General features: G+C 46.5%; 1 protein-coding gene across 2 annotated transcripts; it reads right to left on the reverse strand.

The window, feature by feature from the left end:
• Window positions 1-1,444: 1,444 nt before the first annotated feature.
• Window positions 1,445-20,537, reverse strand: PHKG1 (phosphorylase kinase catalytic subunit gamma 1). 2 transcript variants are annotated; one of them, XM_035139601.2, is made up of 10 exons: window positions 17,568-20,537; window positions 14,153-14,288; window positions 12,815-12,990; window positions 9,851-9,905; window positions 8,860-8,925; window positions 7,043-7,206; window positions 5,698-5,788; window positions 5,016-5,169; window positions 3,036-3,161; window positions 1,445-1,962 (listed from the first exon to the last, which is right to left on the reverse strand). In XM_035139601.2, exons 2-10 carry the CDS (start codon window positions 14,233-14,235, stop codon window positions 1,711-1,713), a joined length of 1,167 nt encoding a protein of 388 aa, XP_034995492.1. In that variant the 5' UTR covers window positions 14,236-14,288; window positions 17,568-20,537; the 3' UTR covers window positions 1,445-1,710. The 2 variants fall into 2 exon arrangements, with proteins under 2 accessions (XP_034995492.1, XP_060124544.1); XM_060268561.1 differs by having other exon boundaries at window positions 14,153-20,537.
• Window positions 20,538-20,663: the final 126 nt, after the last annotated feature.

Genomic DNA, 20,663 nt, shown 5'->3' on the forward strand with positions numbered 1-20,663 from the left:
GCAATGAATAATAATAATAATAATAATTTATTATTTATACCCTGCCCATCTGGCTGGGTTTTCCCAGCCACTCTGGGTGGCTTCCAACAGAAAAATAAAACACAATAATCTATTAAACATTAAAAGCCTCCCTGAACAGGGCTGCCTTCAGATGTCTTCTAAAAGTCTGGTAGTTGTTTTCCTCTTTGACATCTGTTGGGAGGGCGTTCCACAGGGCAGGCGCCACCACCGAGAAGGCCCTCTGCCTAGTTCCCTGCAACTTTGCAACAAAAGTCCACTTCCAATAAATAAAGCACATTTATTCATTCTTAAATCAATCCCTTCCAATAAATCAATCCCTTCCAATAAATAAAGCACATTTATTCATTCTTAAATCAATCCCTCCCCTAGAAAACTAATCCATTCCCTTCCATGTGTGCAGTCATAATAAATATTTCACACCCCTGATGCTATATATAACAGGAAGTGTGGGGGACATCCCTTGCCCTCCATATGTTGCTGAACTACAACTCCCATCAGCCCTGACCATTGGTTGTGCTTGCTAGGGCTGATGGGAGTTGTAGTTCATCAGCACCTTTTATAAGGCTTGCGGGACACTCAATTTGCCACGGGGCATCGCAACACAGACATGAAGCAGCAGTTGTGTTCCAGAGTCCATGGCAGGCCAACCAGAGGATGCAAAGGCCTGCCTCCTGGTCCAGCATCCTTGTTTCCAACGCTGGCTGCACAGACGCCTTCAGGAACACGAGAAGCCGAACTTGAAAGCAAGAGGCAACCCCCACTCCTCCTGCCCAATCCCATTGTTTGTGCCCTATGATCTGGTATTCTGAGGTATACAGCCTCTGACCCTGGAGGTTCCATGTATATCTCTCACCACTCAGCTCCTGGAAAATGCCATGCTTTTGTCTAGTCTTAAAAGATTTCTTGGGGCAGCAAACTCAATATTTCTAAGATGTTTAAGGGCCTTGGGGCTCCTCCTTTCCATACAGCAGCTTCTCTGCCTCCTCATTTAAACAGCCATATGCTGGGGGTGAAAAGAAGCTTGCTTCACCTGTTGAGTTTCTCCAGAGGCTCTGTTGAATTTCTTCCTGTCATGCACCCCTTTTTACGTTGCATGGAGATGACCCTTCAGTGGCTGGAGTTTACCGCTTCAAAATGGTTAACAGAATCAGAATTGTAGAGCTGGAAGGGCCCTCAAGGGTTATTGAGCCCAAGCCCCTGAAATGTAGGGATATTGGATGCCTGCATTAAATTTCTGAGCATATATCACCTTGCATATTTTTGTCTGCCACTCTCAGGATGGGGCCTATTAGAGATTTAAACAATGCCCCCCCCCCAAGTCCTGGAAGAAAAACCAGACAAAATTCTGCAAGTTTCTAAAGCACTACTATATAGTTACAATTTTGGTGTGTCTCAGACTGTGTAATTAAGGAAAGTATATATAATGAGAGCATGTGGTACAGTGGTTAGATTGCCAGACTAAGACTGGGTTCAAATCTCCACCCAGCTCAGCCATAAAGTTCGCTGGAGATTGTTCACCCTAGCCTATCTCACATCGTTGTAGGGAAGATTAAAATGGTGAGCAGGGAGTGTAGCTGAGCTCCATGGAGAAAAGGCAATATGAGTTGTTTTTTAAAAGTAAATCATAAAGTTTCGCTTTAGCTGTTAACACGCTGGGAGGCTTCGCCTGACCACAGAGTGTGCTGGAACTCAGAACATCTCTTCCTCGGCTGCCAAGCTGAACAGAACAGCCTTAGGAGTGTTTTCAAAGAGAGCGGCCCGGTTCTGGGCTTCACCCTTCTTCACCCAGTGCCCGTAGATCCGGAAGGCACAAGCGTCAATCATTTTGCGGACAGGCTTCAGGCTGTAGGGGTCCCGCTGCAGCACGTCCCGGGTGACGGGCTTGACGTTGCGGTAGTTGAGGTAGATGCGCACCGATGCCAAGACAGTCAAGCAGATGACCTGGAGAGGGAGACGGAACATGTTTAGAAACTCGTCAGTGACGAGGGCTGTAGGCTGATAAAACGAAAGGACAGCACATAGGTTAAACTGCGGAACTCACTTCTGCAGGAGGCAGTGACGGCCACCAAACTGGATGGCTTTAAAAGAGGATTAGACAAATTCATGGAGGAGGAGAGAAGAAGAGTTTGGATTTGATATCCCGCTTTATCACTACCCGAAGGAGTCTCAAAGCGGCTAACATTCTCCTTTCCCTTCCTTCCCCACAACAAACACTCTGTGAGGTGAGTGGGGCTGAGAGACTTCAGAGAAGTGTGACTAGCCCAAGGTCACCCAGCAGCTGCATGTGGAGGAGCAGAGACGCGAACCCGGTTCACCAGATTACGAGTCTACCGCTCTTAACCACTACACCACACTGGCTCTCCGAGAGGGGTGTCAATGACTACTAACCACGATGGCTATTTTCTGGGAAACTGAGGAGGGTAGTGTGCTCTTGTGCTTGGATCCTGCTTGCAGGTTTCCCAGAAGAGGCATCTGGATTGGCCACTGTGAGCACAGGATGCTGGACTAGCTGGGCTGTTGGCCTCATCCAGCAGGCCCTTATGTTTAGGGAGCATTTCATTGACTTATTGCCTGTCTTTTGACTGAGGAATCTCGTATCAATTTAACTGCTTTGGAATGATCTTCAGCGTCAATAATTGACTTTTGGGAGGGGGAAACCTGTTTAGGTCAGGCCCAGCTTCTACAGAGGACCAGTCTTTGCCAAGCTGCAGTCACCAGCTGTTTTGGACTCTCAACTCCCATCAGCCTCAGCCAGCACAGCTTATACGATGCCTGGGGAAATGAGTGTTAAGTGATAAAAAGAACAAGGGGGAGCTTCCAGTGCACAGCAGGCCATGTCATAAAATTTTAGAGTTGGAAATGATCCCAAGGGTCATTTAGTTCAACCCCCAGCAATGCAATAATCACAGCTAAAGAAAGGGAAAGGGACTGGAAATCTATGGTGAAAGGCGACATCTGGGAGTCAGACACTGGGCCACGTGAGCCCCCCAGCAGGACCTGGCTAAGTCACTTACCCTGAATTTCCGGAAGGGGCTGAAGTGCCGGACCTCCTCCACGACATACTGCTGGAAGAAGGGGTGGGCGAGGGCATCTTCCACGGTGTAGCGGTGTTGCGGCTTCACCACCAAGAAGTGGGCGATCTGTAGGCAGAGGAAGAAGAGCTGAGGTTGGGCTGCAAGAAGGCTTCGGGGGCTGCTAAAGCATGAACTGGGGCCCAGACAATTTGCCATCTGCCCTGCGCGAGTCACAGCTCACCAGCCGCAGATCATGGCCTGGCACATACCTAGCAATCAAACTCTTTTTTTTTTGCTTGCCTGATTATAAATTGTGCAGGCCTTGAATTAGGGGCCACCCGGGGGGTTTAGAGACCGTGGACTCTTTTAGACTGTCTCTGTTTTCAAGGGGGATTCAATTGCACCCCAGAAAATTCAGGTGGTGTAGTTAAAGGTCTGGCCGTTATGAGTGTGGAAGGGGTGGGGATCTCAATTCAGTTTCTGCACCCTGTTTGTAATTGTTCTGACTTCTGAGTTGCCTTTTCTTCCTGAGGGTCAGGAGACCTGGCAAGTGAACATAGGAAGCTGCCTATACTGGGGAAAAAGGAAGATTCTAGTCCTCCTGATTCTAAACAAAGGGTCAATTTAAATAGGAAGCTGCTTATACAGAGTCAGGCCATCTAGCAGCGCCAGATATAGGGTGGTGTGGGTGGTTCCCCCACATGGGGCACCAAGCTAAGGGGGCTAATAATAATAATAAAAGTACCTACTCCCAAGTACAAAAAGGAATTGCTGTGAAAATAAGAAATATATGGGCCACCAAATATTCTCCTTGCTCAGGACACCATACTACCAAAGTCTGTCCCTGCAACTAGCTCAGTATTGTCTACACTGACTGGCAGTAGCTCTTTGAGTTTCAGAAGACGGACGTTCCCCACCCTATGTGGAGATGAACCTGAAACCTTCTGCATGCAACGAATATGCTCCACCCCTGAGCTACAGCCCCTTCCGCTTAAACAACAAATAAAGGTAAAGGTAAAGGGACCCCTGAAGGGACCCAGGTGGCGCTGTGGGTTAAACCACTGAGCCTAGGGCTTGCTGATCAGAAGGTCGGCGGTTCAATTCCCTGTGACGGGGTGAGCTCCTGTTGCTTGGTCCCTGCTCCTGCCAACCTAGCAGTTCAAAAGCACGTCAAAATGCAAGTAGATAAATAGGAACCGCTACAGCGGGAAGGTAAACGGCGTTTCCATGTGCTGCTCTGGTTTGCCAGAAGCGGCTTTGTCATGCTGGCCACATGACCTGGAAGCTATACGCTGGCTCCCTCGGCCAATAATGTGAGATGAGCATGCAACCCCAGAGTCGGTCACGACTGGACCTAATGGTCAGGGGTCCCTTTACCTTTACCTAAAGGGACCCCTGACCATTAGGTCCAGTCGTGACCGACTCTGGGGTTGCTTGCTCATCTCGCATTATTGGCCGAGGGAGCCGGCCTACAGCTTCCAGGTCATGTGGCCAGCATGACTAAGCCACTTCTGGCAAACCAGAGCAGCGCACGGAAGCGCCGTTTACCTTCCCACCGAAGCAGTACCTATTTATCTACTTGCACTTTGTTGTGCTTTCGAACTGCTAGGTTGGCAGGAGCAGGGACCGAGCAACGGGAGTTCCCCCAGTCGCGGGGATTCGAACCTCCAACTTTCTGATCGGCAAGCCCTAGGCTCTGTGGTTTAACCCACAGCGCCACCCGCATCCCAAACAACAAAATATTATACTTTAAATCTGTTGTTCACAGGAACTTAGAAAGCGGCCTTATATGCAGTCAGGCAATTGGGTCCACCTTGCTCACTGTCAGCTACACTGAATGGCTGTAGCTCTCCAGGGTTTCAGGCAGAGGGGCCCTACCTGGAGATACAGTGGGTTGAAGCTGGGGCCTTGTGCATGCCAAGCAGATGCTCTGCCACGGAGCTATGGCCCTTCCGCCCTCCCTCTCAAAACACCACCCACCAGGTCCTTGACGGTGTCCGACTGATCGTCCCACTCCGGGGAGCCGAACTTGTAGTCCCCGTTCATGATCATCCTCAGCATCAGCATCTGCTTCCGGTGCCAGAACGGAGGGGATCCTGCCAGCAAGGTGTACATGATGACCCCGGTGCTCCACCTGGAACAAGCAATCCCACCCCCATAATTAAATGCATCCGTGCCTGAGCCGTGCGTAATGTAAAGCAGACGCAGCGCGCACCGAGAGTCATGCAGAACGAAGGGTGGATGGAGACAGAAGGGTTGGGTAATTCCAATAGTGTGCTGGTGGGTGGATAACAAGGAGGGAGCCAGTCTGGCCTCTTTGGGGAGGGAATGCTGCAATCTGGGAGCAGCCACGGAGGAGGCTCTCTCCTGGGTCAGGGGCTGTGCTTCTGATGCTGATGGGATCAAGAGAAGGTGCTTCCCCAAGTATCTGAGCACCCAGGTAAGTTCCTCGAGGGGTGTGTGATCTTTTAGGTAAGTCTGTTCCCCCACCCCATGATGATATATTGCAGGCATCCCCAAACTGTGGCCCTCTAGATGTTTTGGCCTACAAGTCCCATGATCCCTAGCTAACAGGACCAGTGGTCAGGGATGATGGGAATTGTAGTCCGAAACATCTGGAGGGCCGAAGTTTGGGGATTCCTGATATATTGGTTCTGCTTACATGTCAACTTCCTTCCCATAACCTGGATGGTCTGGATCCATGGAACATTCTAGTATTTCGGGAGCCAAGTAGCCAGGAGTTCCACAGATCTCTGCAAAGAAAAGGAATAAAAAGCTAAATGCTTGTTAAAAGTAATATCAGTTGTTATTAATTATTATTAAAATCCCATTGGCTCAAAGCAAGTTAAGAACCTAAGGAGAGCCTGTGGGATCGGGCCAAGACCTATCTAGTCCAGCATCCTGTTCTCACAGTGGCCAACCAGATGCGTGTGGGAAACATGCAAGTTTCAGGATTTTTTGTCTAGACAGATGCAGCAGTTTTGGACAGTATGATTGTGGGCTTGTAAGATGGGAAAGGGCTTTGACTCATTGTTTGCATGGTGAGGTTTTCCAGGCTCAACCTACAGCACCTTTAGGTGTTTGGAAAATACCCGTCTGAAACCCTGTATGGCCAGTGTGCACAGTACTAAACTAGATGGACTCAGTATAGAGCACAGATGGGGATCTTCTGGCCCTGGAGCAGAATGCGTTCCTTAGAACTAAGGCTGTAGGAAGGAATTTATTTCTGCTCCGCTCTGTCTACACAGCATGCAGCACTGTTTCCTTTCCACTGCAGTTCACCTTCTGGCAAAAACTACATTATTCATCTCTTAGCAATGGCATAATTTTACCTAATTCCACGCCATTCGTTTCAGGGCAAAGGAACACAATGCAGATTAGCGGGAAAGTCATCAACAATACATGGTTTGTGGGCAGAAAACAGCAACAGGGAACACCAATAACATTTGTGGATTTGTTTCCATTCTGGACACAAGATGAAAAAGCAAACATGCAGCAATTTCCCTCAGAGTTCTCTGGCCTCCCTTTGGAGCTCTGCCATAAATTTGAACATTTTCTCTTTCCAAGCTGTGACGCTTTAGGATTTACAGTTTCTATTCTTTGTTTTCTTTCATGTTTGCACTTTCTTTTTGTTAACAAATCAAATAATATTAAAAATATAAAACCTTTTGCTTGTGCGGATACAATGGTGTGTGTGTGTGTGTGTGTGTGTGTGTGTGTGTGTGTGTGTGTGTTTAAGGTTCCATATTGTACCAAGGTAAGGGTCCCACTAGTTACTCCACCCACTTTTTCCCTCTGGCCCCATCCACTCCAGCCACTGACCCCTGGGTGGTTTTCCTGTAAGGGAATGTGGCCCTTGGGTTGAAAAAGGTTCCCACCCCTGATATGGAGCAGCTTCCTAAGTTCCTACTTTTTTACTTTTTTTTTTAGGGGGCAAGGGTTAGAATGCAGCCTCCACCTTCACCACCCCACAGTTTCCAATCTTTGCCATAAGCCCGCCATGCCACCTTTGAGCTTTTCGTCTCTGTGCAGCTGACAGGAGAAGCCAAAGTCGGTCAGTTTGATGTTCATGTCGTCGTCCAGAAGGATGTTCTCTGGCTTGAGATCCCTGTGGACAATGTTCATGCTGTGGAGATACTGGATGACTTCCAGGAGAGCACGCATGATCTTCCTGCAGGGAGAGAGAGCGGACGCTTCTTATCGAAAGGAAACCACCCTACTGGGTATTCCCTACTGTTCCCTACTGCTTTGCAGTGGTCTGGGAGTACGCAGATGCATGGATGGATAGATCAGGGGAGCCTGTGTGGTACCCTCCAGATGTTACTGGAATCTCCCATCATCCCTGACCATTGGCCATACTGGCTGGGCCTGATGAAGTCCAGCAACATCTGGAGGGCACCACATTGCCTAACCCAGAGAGAAACAGAAACAAAACCAACTCGATATTTTAGTGGGGTAGCACCAACAATTTGGAACTCCCTGCCTATTAACACTAGGCGCCTAATAATAATAATAATAATAATAATTATTATTATTATTATTATTCTTTATACCGCAGCCACTCTGGGCGGCTTCCAACAAAATATTAAAATACAATAATCTATTAAACTTTAAAAGCTTCCCTAAACAAGGCTGCCTTCAGATGTCTTCTATAAGTCTGGTAGTTGTTTTTCTCTTTGACATCTGATGGAGGGCATTCCACAGGGTGGGTGCCACTACCGAGAAGGCCCTCTGCCTGGTTCCCTGTAACTTGGCTTCTCGCAACGAGGGAACCGCCAGAAGGCCCTCGGCTCTGGACCTCAGTGTCCGGACAGAACGATGGGGGTGGAGACGCTCCTTCAGGTATACTAAGTGCCTTCAATTCACTCTTTTTTGTACCTTCTTTTAACATTGATTAGATAACCCTACCCATTTGTTCAGAAAGCCGGCACAAGTTTTAATCTGTTTTTAGTCCATTATTACCTTACCTTTTCAAAAGTCTGAAATTATTGTTGTTAATTCTTCTCATTTGTAATTTCATTGTTTTATCTATTTTTGCAAATCGCTTTGAGGGTTTTTTTTTTTTTTGTACAACCAAGTGGCGTATAAATTTTATGAAATAAATAAAACCAATATATATACACACAGGCTACAAAACATGAGGCTAGAGGGAAATGAAATGTACCCTAAATTGATAATGAGAAACAGATAAAGCTGCCATCATAGTATATTTCTCTCGTCTTTTTATCAGTTGTTTTGTTTACAATTGTATCATTATAACACACATACACCCGATAGACATAGAAATATAAGGCTGTCACCACACAGCTCCAAAGGAGGATTTGTAGTGAAGGAGTAACAGTAGTGCTAGATTGGCATGAAGTCGAGGTGGGGAGCAAAAAGAGAAGGCAGGTTTTAAAATGGTGGCTTTCAACAACAGGAGAGATTTGAATAAAGTAAGGATGGAGGGACATGAGATGCTTTGAAGAGATGGGGGAGTTGGGTGATAACATAGAGATCCTGGCATTCCAGGGAACACTAAGCCACTTATCATGCCTAAATCAACCCTTTCTAATCAATCCTATCCAAAGATTAATTCACAGGACACTTGTCTTCAGAGCAAATCGGTTCTCTCTCTCGGGCTCAGTCCCAGACCTCTTATTACAGTGGTTCATGTCTCTAGAAAACCCAACTCCCAATATTTTGCCATGCAAAAAACTGGACCTGGGATGCACGTTGACAATTCTAATCAAGCCTCACAACAGCCCTGTGTGGTAGGCCAGTATTATCACCCCCATTTTGCCTCTGTAGGGCGGTTGAAACAGAGGGGGCTGGAACGCCTTACCTGGTTTCCTTCTCACTTAAGGTCACCTTCTCTGTGAGGTAATCAAAAAGCTCCCCTCTCTTCATTCTAAGTTGAGGGAGGGAAAACAAAATTAGCAAAATAATAAGCAAAGGAAACTAGCTGATGTGGGGAAGGTTGAAGGCTTCACAACTCCTCTTTCCCCTTTTACAGATCAAACAGCGCTCCTAAAACATCCAAGGTATACTTCAACTGGCCTCCAAATCCCAGGGTTTTGGGGTGTATTTCTTAAGCCTCTAGACCTCATGGTTCAAAAGATAAGCTTGGTCAGAAATGGGGATATGAATTCCACAGGTCAGGATACATATTTAAAGCACTCATGGGAATCAGAACTTCTGCCAGAAGATACATTTGGATAAATTCTAATGACTGTATCATTATGAATGAATTATGGCATATGGTTTAACAGATAATTGATATGTGAAGAGAAGTAAGAAAAAGTGTGTCTGAAAAAGGATGTTAGGAGAATTTGCTTACTCAGAGTGCATTATAAATGTGTCAATAATATTCGTGCAGGAAAAACTCCGGTTAAAACAGCCACCCCACCAGCTATTACACAAATGCAGGGTGGCTAAAAATAGACCCCCAAGGATCTGTGACAGCAGCAGAGGCCTTAGCAAAGGTTACGAGGAAATCTGAGCCAGCCCCACAACAGAGAGGTGGAGAGGAGGACAGCTGCTCCCTTCGTGCCATGGGAACGTTTATCGTTGACCATTGCGAGAAGCAGGAGGCTTGGCTGGAGGAACCTTTGCTCTGATCCAGCAGGCCTCTTCTTAGATTTCGAAACAGGCGACCCACTAATATGGTGGCTCAAGCCCGTATGCAGGCGAGTAGTAGCTGCATTTTTCACTAGCTGAAATGCTCCCCAAACCATTTCCAAGCATTCTCTTGTTTGTAAGCCCCAGCCCGGATGCCCATGGCAAAATCTCGCTCTTTCAGTATGATGCGTTGGTTAAAAAACACCAGTACTTACAGGTCAAACACCAGGAAGAAGAACGTGTTGGATTCAAAGCTGTCCTTCAGCTGGACTGCAAAAGAAAAGATGGTATTCTTAGCAATGCGGGATCATCTTTGAAGCATTCACCACCTCCACAAAATCTGGGCTTGAAAGCTGAATTGGGCTGGAAGGGCCCGGACAGCTCTTTTTACAAAGTGTTCTATACCACTCTAACATTGTTGATGTCTTTCCTTCAAGATATCCTAGGAACTGTAGTTAAAAATCAGCGCGGATATCTGTGCAAGATCAACCAGGGAAGCTGGTTAATATCTTTTCTGACCCAGTGTGAGTTAAACTTTTAAAAGCTGGCATCACTAGATCAGGTCCATTCGTTTTGTTGTATTAGTTAAACTAAATAGATTTAACTGGATTTTGAATAAATGTGCAATTCATTGTTTTGAATTTTATTGCGATGGCCTGAAAAGGTTTGGGAAACTCTGGTCTAGATCACTTTACTGGCTCTCCCAGATTTGAGACTGGGAAGGGTCCTTCCTGCCCCTTGATTTCCAAGGCCATTTAACTGGAGATCCCTGAGCAATGGTCCATTGTAGTTCGGCTCCACCAGGCCTGCTCTCCCTCACCTGTCACCTGGGGCCAGCCAAGCCACCAGCCGCCACCTGGGGTTGATGGGATGTTGAGTCCAGCATCATCCAGAAGACCACAAAGCATAATTGTCCCCCAAGGATTACTGTCTCAAATACCCCCCCTTTGCCCTACAGACCCTCTCAGATGTTAAGATCTGCAGAGGGGACCCTAAGAAGTATGGGGAATGACAGGCTGGGACAGGGCTTTCTCTGTGGTAGCCCCTGGATCGGGAAACTCCCTGCCACAGATGTGCATCTAAGCACCTTCACTATAGAGCAGATTATAATTGTCACACACTTGATGGTGCACGGCAGGTATGAAATAATTTAAATTAAATTAAAATGGGGCATGAATAGCACATCGACATAGACGTGATCATATAAGGAGAGCAATAAATAAATTTCACCGTGATGCCTGTAAAATGTTGAAATGTATGATTGTTTAAAAATACTTTGTGGATGGCGTAACTCAGCAAAGTCAGTCTGGGACATTTTGGCTGCCTGAGGCGAAAGGCAAGGTGGTTTCATGTACAGAAGCTGGCTGGACTGGCAGTTAAAACTTATTTTAACACTGGCAATGGGATGGATGTCTCCGACACACCTGAGGCCAACAGGCTAGTGATGGCAGAGGGAGACTAGGGGGCCAGGGGCAAGGACAGGTCACATGACATACAGAAGGTTTGCTAGCTGCTTAATGGCAGGCCCCATAGCTCAAGGACGCTAGCATACCCTCCAACACTTTGAAGCCAAAATCCAGGACACCGTCTTCCTGTTTTCCATCACACAAACCCGGTTGCCCTGACCTCATGTGACTTCATGCTGTGGTCCCCCACCCCCAATGCACTTTTTTGGGGGGCACAGGAATATAGGAAGCTGCCTTATCTCTTGCAGACTATTGATCTAGGTAAGTAATGTCAACAATGACTGTCAGTGGCACTCCAGGGTTTCAGAAATTTAGTCTTCTCAAGCCCTACCTAGAGATGCTGTCAGGAATTGAACCCAGGATCTTCTGCATGCAGAGCAGATACTCTGCCACTGAGCTACGGCCCTTTCCCAAATAATAAGCATGATTCTAGTCCCCGTTGTTCTTATTTGAATAAGAAGATAGAAACAGTCTTATATTTACCCAGGCTGTTGGTCCACCTAGCTCTGCGCTATCTACAATGTGTGGGACATTCTTATCCCTACCCGGAATTGCCGCCAGGGATTGAAAGTGGGGCCTTCTGCATGCAAAGCAGATGCTGTAACTGAGAAATTGCTGCCATTTCATACTAATGAAAAGTTACCCCTGATCTCTCTGCCTCCAGGTGGTTCTGGCCCCGGAACCAACTGATCCTCTGCTTGGCTGATCCACTTGTGCACATGCCTAGGAAACCTTCCAAGGGAGAGGTTGTCAACGCCTTGCTGTCAAAACTCCCTGGAATCAGCCCTGGAATTATAAATGGGTCCCAGAAACGCATTAGGCACCTCTCTACAAATGTCACGAGGCAAGGAGCAGATAGCAAGAAAAGGGAAGCCTTTTCCTGGGAGTGCCTGGTCCTCCTTAAGTTATAGCCTGTGTGTTACGGTACTGCTGATTCATCAGCAGATCGAAAATACGATAGCTGGGGCCGTGTGTGGGGATCTCGCAGGGGCTGGATTTAGAGCAGGGGGTGTCAAATGAGAACACCATCTATCGCAGGGAAGAAAACTGTGTCCACCCTTGCGAATGACCGAGGGAAGCAGAACGAGGATTTTTTTTGTGGCTCGGAAATTTTACTCTCTCGGCACTGCAAATGTCACACAAGGAATCGAGACGCTGCAGCACAGGTGTTTATAACAAGACCCCAGACCAGATTCCCCCCCCCCATCGTTCCTCACACCCATCAATTCATATTTTTCAAAGTGCGATTTCTATTCTCATTGAAACATTTTGCACATATATTTAATTTTACTTAAGTTGCATTGTTTTTCTTTTATTTGTTATTCTTGCATGCCAATGAGGTGTGTGTTCTTTTTAAAGTTGGAAAAAGGGAAGAAGATGACATTTCAGGGAAATGGGTGGGGTGCATCTGGCTGGCCACTGTGAGAACGGAATGCTGGGCCAAATGGGTCCCTCTTGGCCTGATCCAGCAGCCAGGCTCTCCTTATGTTCTTACCCTGAGCATTTGAAAGACAGCAGCACATTTCTCCTGACAAATGGTGGGACGCAGAGTTCAGAATCATAAAAACAAAGCAAATCCACAGGCAAGATCTTGAGGTCTAGGTCCTTCACTTCAGTGAAAATAACAGCCAGCAGACTCCATTTTTTGCCGCCCCCCCCCCAATTCATAGCTGTTGTTCCGTCAGAAATTTCTGGAACCAAAGCCTGACTTACTAACGTTTGGGTGTCCGGACACCTTCTGGAGTATGTCAATTTCTTTCAGAGTGGCGTCCCTCAACTCCTTGATTTCTTCCGGAGACAGATTCCCAGCCGTGATATCTATGATTTTCACTGCGTATTCTTCTCTTGTAACTTTATGAATGCAGCGCCGGACGACACTGCTCACTCCCCTGGAAGGGCAGAGTAGACAAAAGAGGTTTTAGGCAAGGATTAAACCCTATATCTACACCCTATCTACAAATATATAGGTACTAGGGCCAGTGTGGTGTAGTGGTTAGAGCAGGCACCCCCAAACTGTGGCCCTCCAGATGTTTTGGCCTACAACTCCCATGATCCCTAGCTAAGAGGACCAGTGGTCAGGGATGATGGAAATTGTAGGCCAAAACATCTGGAGGGCCGAAGTTTGGGGGTGCCTGGCAACGAGTCTGAGAAACCAGGGTTCAAATCCCGCCCCATCCTCAGCCAAGAAGCTCACTGGGTACCCTTGGGTGCCATCCACTGCACTGCCCCTCCCGGCCTAGCCCACCTCACAGGGTTGTTGTGGGGACTAATTGAGGAGGGGGATAACTATGTGGTATGCCACCTTGATCTCCTTGGAGAAAATGCAATAAAAAAGTCAATCCTAATATTACTACAATTTCTTCAAGGAACTCAATGACAACCATGGGAGGTAGGCTAGGCTGAGAGACAGTGACTGGCTCCCAAGGCCATCCACTTTTAGGTGGGGATTTTGAACCATTTTGTATTATGCCACGCACACACGCATGGCAGCCATTTTGCATTATGCCCCGCTGCAGGCAGCCATTTTGTTTTACTGGCACTTTCTCAAATTGCCAACCGGTCCCAAAAAAGGTGATTTGGCAGGGTCAATAGGAGTCCCCTGCACCTGTCAAAGTGGCTGGCCCAGAAGTGGGGGAACTCAGGATCGGGCCCATCAGACAGATCAAGCCCTCCACCCCATGCTATGAAAGATAATAGTGCAGCAACAGCTATAGGCCATGGTGGCTGGATAGAACCTCCGTGTCCAATAGCAGTATACCTGAGAACTACAGTTGCTAGAAATAGGACTCTTGACAAGGCAGTTTCAAAAAGGCTTGTATTGTGTACTAGTACTTGTGCTCTCTCTCTCTCTCTCTATATATATATGTGTGTGTGTGTGTGTGTGTGTGTGTGTGTGTGTATAAATATAAAATATTGAAATATTGTCCTGGCAAAAGCTTTCCAATTGCCACAACTGGTTAATTTTACATCCATATTCTGGTTCTGAGGGACATGCAGCATATTAACAAGAAATATTAGTCTCATATATTTCATTTTATTTCATTTCATTACCTCCCCAGGATTTCCTTTGGCTCATATTTCTCATAAAATTCGCCAGATGTATGGCTGTCTGGCACTTCCTCAGTCTTGGTCATCTTGGCCTGATTTCCAGCAACCTTCTAGAGGTTTACTTCAAGATGACAAAAAGCTGTAAAGAAACAAACAAGAAAAAAACATCCACAGGAAATTAGCCATCTTCTCCAATATATACCAAATCTTATTGCAGGAGAGCAGGTTCAGAAGGCATGGGAGTCGAATGTGGCCCTCTACACTGCTCTAACTGGCCCTCAGGGCTCTTTCCATTCCACACACACCCTTCACAGGCCATGCCCCTCATGAAATGTCCTCTGCATCCTCCTCAGGTGTTTTGACCAACTGGGATGTGCCCTTGAACTCTGATCATAGCACTTGCCTTACTTGGATGGTGGACAGAGAAGGGTATGTGTGAAAAATTGCCTGCTTAAAAAGTTAAAATTAACATTCCTTGCTCTGCCCACTTTTGCTACTGGCCCAGTGCACCACAGGGACGTGGCCCTCAAAAAGTTGCTCAGAAGGGAACGTGGCCCTTGGACTGAAAATAGGTTTTTATTTCAACTTTATTATCAAAAACTCCTTGTGTTGTTGATCTTGTATTATTTTGTTGTCACTGCTTGTTTTTTCCATTGTGTGTACAGTATAGTCAGTTTTTGTTGCTAAATACAATTTCCAAATTTGCAGTTAGTGCAAAATGCTGCAGCACCATTGCTGACAGGAGTGGCGTCTTTTCAGCATTTAACACCTGTGCTCTGAGATCTGCACTGGTTGCCAATTTGCTCCAGGGCCAAGATAAAGATGTTACGATTACAGTAGTATACAAAGCCCTTTGCAGCATGCAATATTCCCATATCCTATATCAGTGATGGGCAACCTTTTGATCTTGGTGTGTCAAAATTCGCCAAAAAAATGAGCATAACTTGGGTGGTGTGTCACTTCAAGAAAAAAACCATAATTTCACGATATTTATAGCTTAAATAACAAAAATGTATAATTGTAATATATAACTGTATTTAATAAACCAAAAACTAATTATTTAACCAAACCAAACGAAACGAAACCAAAAACCCCTTATTTATCACAAAGTGCCCAGAGTTGTTGAGCTTTTTTTTTGGGGGGGGAGCTGCTGACCAAAGTTTTGGAGGTTTTTTTGGGGGGTGCAAAAGTTGCTTTGCTTTTGGGGGGGATGCCCCAAAGCTGCTGCGCTTTTTGGGGGGGAAGAGAACATAAATAAATGATGAATAATACTTTCGCTACAACTAACACGCAGCACCGACATAGTCTGCCAAAGCGCCAAAAAACCCAGCACAGAATGGGTTAAAAAATGAACGCTGTTACACCCAATCATAGTCTGCCAAAGCGCCAGAAAAAACAGCACAGAAAGGGTTAAAAACCAATCTCTGGCTACCAGCAGCAACAACAACAAAAAAGAATCCGGGTTTTAACAGCGGAGCCAAGCTGTAGGAGGAGCGGGAGAACAAATGGGGGAAAAACAACAGTGCGAATGGACCAATGGGGCACATGCCAACAATGAGGGCTCTGCGTGTCACATCTGACACGCGTGTCATAGGTTCGCCATCACTGTCCTATATACAAGCCCACTAAACTGCTTCCATCTGCGGAATTGGCACTGCATATTACACATGCCAACGAGATGGTTGGACAGTGTTCTCGAAGCTACGAACATGAGTTTGACCAAACTGCGGGAGGCAGTGGAAGACAGGAGTGCCTGGCGTGCTATGGTCCATGGGGTCACGAAGAGTCGGACACGACTAAACGACTAAACAACAACATTACACATGCCAGGTGATTATATTCATTACGGATTTGCAATACTGTAAATCAGTCTTCTGGTGTGGTAGCACCCACACTTTGGAACTCCCTGCCAATTGACACCAGGCAGGTGACTTCACTGTACTGTATTTGGCACTTGCTAAAATATTTTCGTCTAGGCAAGTCTACCCAGACATGCAGAATGTTGGTGCATGTTTTAATTGGATCATTTGTTTATTTATTTCTAATGTTTTCAATTGTTGTTGTTTAGTCGTTTAGTCGTGTCCGACTCTTCGTGACCCCCTGGACCATAGCAATCTTCAATAGCTGATAGTTTGTTTGTTTGTTTGTTTATAAACTGCTTTGAGGTTTATACCAACTTATCTTGCAGAAATAAGGATTGTGTCAAATTGGCTTGTAGTTCCCATTGAAGTCTATGGGACGAATGAAGCCAGTGAAGTCTCGTGAGAGCCAGAGTAGTGCCGTGTTGGACTAGGACAGGCATCCCCAAACTTTGGCCCTCCAGATGTTTTGGACTACAATTCCCATCTTCCCCGACCACTGGTCCTGTTAGCTAGGGATCATGGGAGTTGTAGGCCAAAACATCTGGAGGGCCGCAGTTTGGGGATGAAACCGGGGTTCAAATCCCCACTTAGCCATGAAGTTCCCTGGGTGACAGTTGCTGCCCCTAAGCCTAACCTTCCTTACAGGGTTGTTGTAGGGATTAATGGAGGAGAGGGAAGACACCACCTTGAGCTCCTCAAAAGAAAAAGGTGAGATATAATTGCAATAAGCAAAAATACATACATCTGGAATCTCATTGGTTTCAATGGGCTCAGCCTTCTATGGGGAAGGAGGGGATCTTCATTCTGCCGGCCCAGGGTTCCTCACCTTTCTCATGCCCTAATCCCCCATACAATTAGGCTTGCTTAAAAACAAACAAGCCATTAGTAACAATTTAAGCTTTAAAAAAGCCTATGGTCACAACCGAAGGGCACGGAAGGAGAGGGTTAACCTTCCCCTCATTTTGTGCTGTGACACAAAATCACACTCCCACCCACAATTGTGGCATGAGGCTTCAAAATAGGCTCTGGACATTGGCTCCGACAGCCCAGTCCACCTCAGGACATAATCCTTTGAGGCATGTGCAGAGTACAAGCCTCTGATAGCCACACAGGCATCTCATATGCATTTGGGTTTTAAAGCGAGCAGCTTTGAGAGAGCTTCAGGGTCAAAAGTCTGACCTCGGTTCCAGATGTCTGTGATTTCCGAGCAGCAAGGAAAAAGCCACACTCTGGCCAAGCTCTGCTTTAATTCGGAGCTGAACCCAAGTGCAAATTCAGCTCTGCTTCCAGGCATACTCAGCCCCCCCCCCAACAAACACATACTACTTATGTCTTAGAAAGTAATCATTACATCTGCATCAACATAGGATGGTCTCCAACTAACTCCTACGCAGAGTAGGCCCACTGGAATTAACAGGCCCGTGTATATCATGCCCATCATTTTCAAGGGGGGGGGGCCTGTCCTGAGCATAAGAAATGCCTTTTCCTGGTCCCCCCGCCTTAAATATCTTTGCTGAATAGGAGCAATTTCTGGACGAAGTAAACTTGACACTCACCATTACCTTCCTTCCTCTGAAACTGTTCACTTAATCTGGCCTTAGGAAATGCCTTGTGAGAAAATCCAGCAGGCTACTCCAGAAACAAATTGCCTCGATTATGTTGAGGCTACAACAAACCAGCCTTCCTCCTGCATTCTCTGTTAATTTGCTGTGGGCGCCGTTCCGCCGCTGCAGGAATACCAATGCCCAAAATAAAAGTTGTCATGCAACCTGGGAGTTGGTCCAGCCCTCCGGTTTCAGCACGCTGAAGTGCTGGAGTGTTTATTTAGGAGTGACCCTGCTTTGAGGTGAAGGAGCAGCTCAGGAGAGGCAACAAAGCTGTCTCCGAGTTGCTGGACAGATCACTGAACAGGGTGTTCAAATCCTCACCTCTAAAAGGATACTGTAGAGTTGGAAAAGGCTCAGGAAAGGGCAACTTGAATGATAATGGGGATGACGTGGATCCCCTAGAAGATTCTGCAGCATTAGGACTTTTTAGTTTAGAGGAGACATGATAGAGGTGTGTAAAGTTACACATGGCATTGAGAAAGTGGGTCGAGAAAAGTTTTTCGTCGTATCTCATAAGACTAGAACTCAAAGGCATTTAATGAAGCTGAATGTTTCATAAATGAAAGTTCATGCAGAGCATAGCTAAACTATGGTACTTGCTCCCACAGGAGGCAGTGATGGCCCCAACCTTTAAGAGGGGATTAGACAAATCCATTGAGGATACAGCTCTCAGTGGCTACTTAGCCATGTTGGCTATGCTCTGCGGAAGGGAGGCCAGTTGGTGGTATGGGGTCTTTACGCTGTGCTGTTGTATTGTGAGCGGAATAGTGGTTGTATGAGGTATGTTCTTTATTTACATTGCAATGCAATGTAGTCGAAGCAAAATTCTTAGTATGGTTGATACTTGGCCAATAAATTATTCTATTCTATTCTATTCAGAATACCAAGTTGCTGGAAACCACAGCAGAGTTCTTGTGCTTGGATCCTGCACCTGGTTGGCCACTGTGAGAACAAAATGCTAGACTGGATGGGCCATTGGGAAGGCTCTTCTCACGTTCCTAGAAGGTCACCCCAAGGAGATAATTTGGCACACAAAGATAAGCTGGGCGATGCACACTGAGATGGCCGATGATCAAATCTGCCCATAGGGACTCACATTCAGAATGACTTCTGAAGAAAACTGGACCCAAACTTATCAAATAACATTCAACCAATACACACATCTTATTGACTCGTCTAGTTTCTCTAGGAAGGACAGATCCTAAAGCTGAGGCTCCAATTCTTTGGCCACCTCATGAGAAGAGAAGACTCCCTGGAAAAGACCCTGATGTTGGGAAAGATGGAGGGCACAAGGAGAAGGGGATGACAGAGGATGAGATGGTTGGACAGTGTTCTCGAAGCTACGAACAGGAGTCTGACCAAACTGCGGGAGGCAGTGGAAGACAGGAGTGCCTGACGTGCTCTGGTCCATGGGGTCACGAAGAGTCGGACACAACTAAACCACTAAACAACAAGTTTTTCTTTTTGCACATTTAAATCTTGCCTTTCTTCTGCCAGGTGGCATCCAGGCACTGGCCAGACCCCAAGCTACATGTAGCAGTAAAAACCCCACAAGGTGGTACAGAGCTACCTTTGGGCAAGAGATGCAGAAATGTCCCCCTTCAGTCTTTACTAGCAATTATTAGGAGTGCCAAGCTATGTAGCTTCCAAAAGGGGCAGTGGGATTACCTGGGGGTGCTAAGAGGCAAGCGGGGGGCAACAGAGGTGTAAACGACTATCAGACTTCAAAAGGTTAGCATCACTGGATCCAGTTCATCCATGTTATCGACTTGGAACTTAAAAGTTTTAATTGGATTTTGAATAAAGGTGCAATCACTGCAGTTTTGAATTTTATCGTTATCTGCTTTGGTGGGTTATGCAAACAGCTAAGCCATGCTTTTTCTAGGGGAGGGAACACTGGGGATGAGTTTATGGAACCCAAGGGGGCAGTGGCTTGAAAGTTTGGGAACCGCAAGTCTTTTAGTTGCATCACATTACACACCGTGTAGCTACTGGTGTCAAGGCAGCCTTGCAGGAACAATATGGCTGTATCTCTTTCAGTAGTGCTCATTCCCCGAAACAATGACCGGAAATAGCCATGTGGAATTGCCTATTAAGGAAGCTCATGCATGACAAGCATGAACAGAGGGGTTGTGCCCTGGTAGCTTGTCTCATGTTGTAAAGTAGCTCACGGCTAGTCCTGGGCACCTGCTTCTCCAACCCACTTTTAAAACTGCACTGTGCCCAGCCAACCACGTATTTACCATTGCAGCCTGCAAACACCCATTCATGGCAGTAACATAACCCTGGCTGCAGCCCAGAGCAGAACAGGCCCTACCTTGGCTCACAGGCAGAGATTTATTTCGTTTTCATAGCCTGCTATTCCGTTTTTGGAAGGATGCCCATTTTAATTTGTACTTGCTTCCATCTTCAAATAAGGCCTCTGCACATGTAGAGGGCAAGTGTGCAGAAAGGGGCTATATATTTGGCTCCCCCCACCCCAATGTTTACCTCCTCTCTCACCTCTACAGATTCTGGAGTAGAACTCTTCCTCCAAGCATGAAGGCTTTCTCCATGACTGAGAGACCTGGGAGATCAGGGCTCTATATAAACCAGGCAGGAAGCTCCCCCTTGTGGAGAAGACAGTTATTACACTCCATGCAGAGCAGCCCCTTTGGTCAAGCCCCTTTTCACCACTCCTCTGAGAAAATGTTCTCCACCACTTGGCACAGTGCTGGCATCAAGACACTCTGCTGCAGCGGATTGGCATTACTTTCTTTCATCAATTTGTTTGAGCTGCAGAATTTGGATTCCCACCCAGCAATACTCTACTCTGCCTCCTGTCTTGCAGAGGGCTGGGCTGGATGACCCCGTCGATCCCTTCCAACTCTACAATGCTATGCTTAATATTTTCTACTGTGACACTGAACAGCACCGGGGAAAGGATGCCATTCATCATACAGAGGGAAAATGGAGACTGCCAGTGATCCCACCACCTTCTGTCCCCCAGCTCAGCCAATACTCTTCAGAGATCCATGATGTGAGCTATAGAACAGGCACTTCAAA

The sequence above is a fragment of the Zootoca vivipara genome, chromosome 15, assembly GCF_963506605.1.
Source record: "Zootoca vivipara chromosome 15, rZooViv1.1, whole genome shotgun sequence".
Classification (NCBI taxonomy): Eukaryota; Metazoa; Chordata; class Lepidosauria; order Squamata; family Lacertidae; genus Zootoca; species Zootoca vivipara.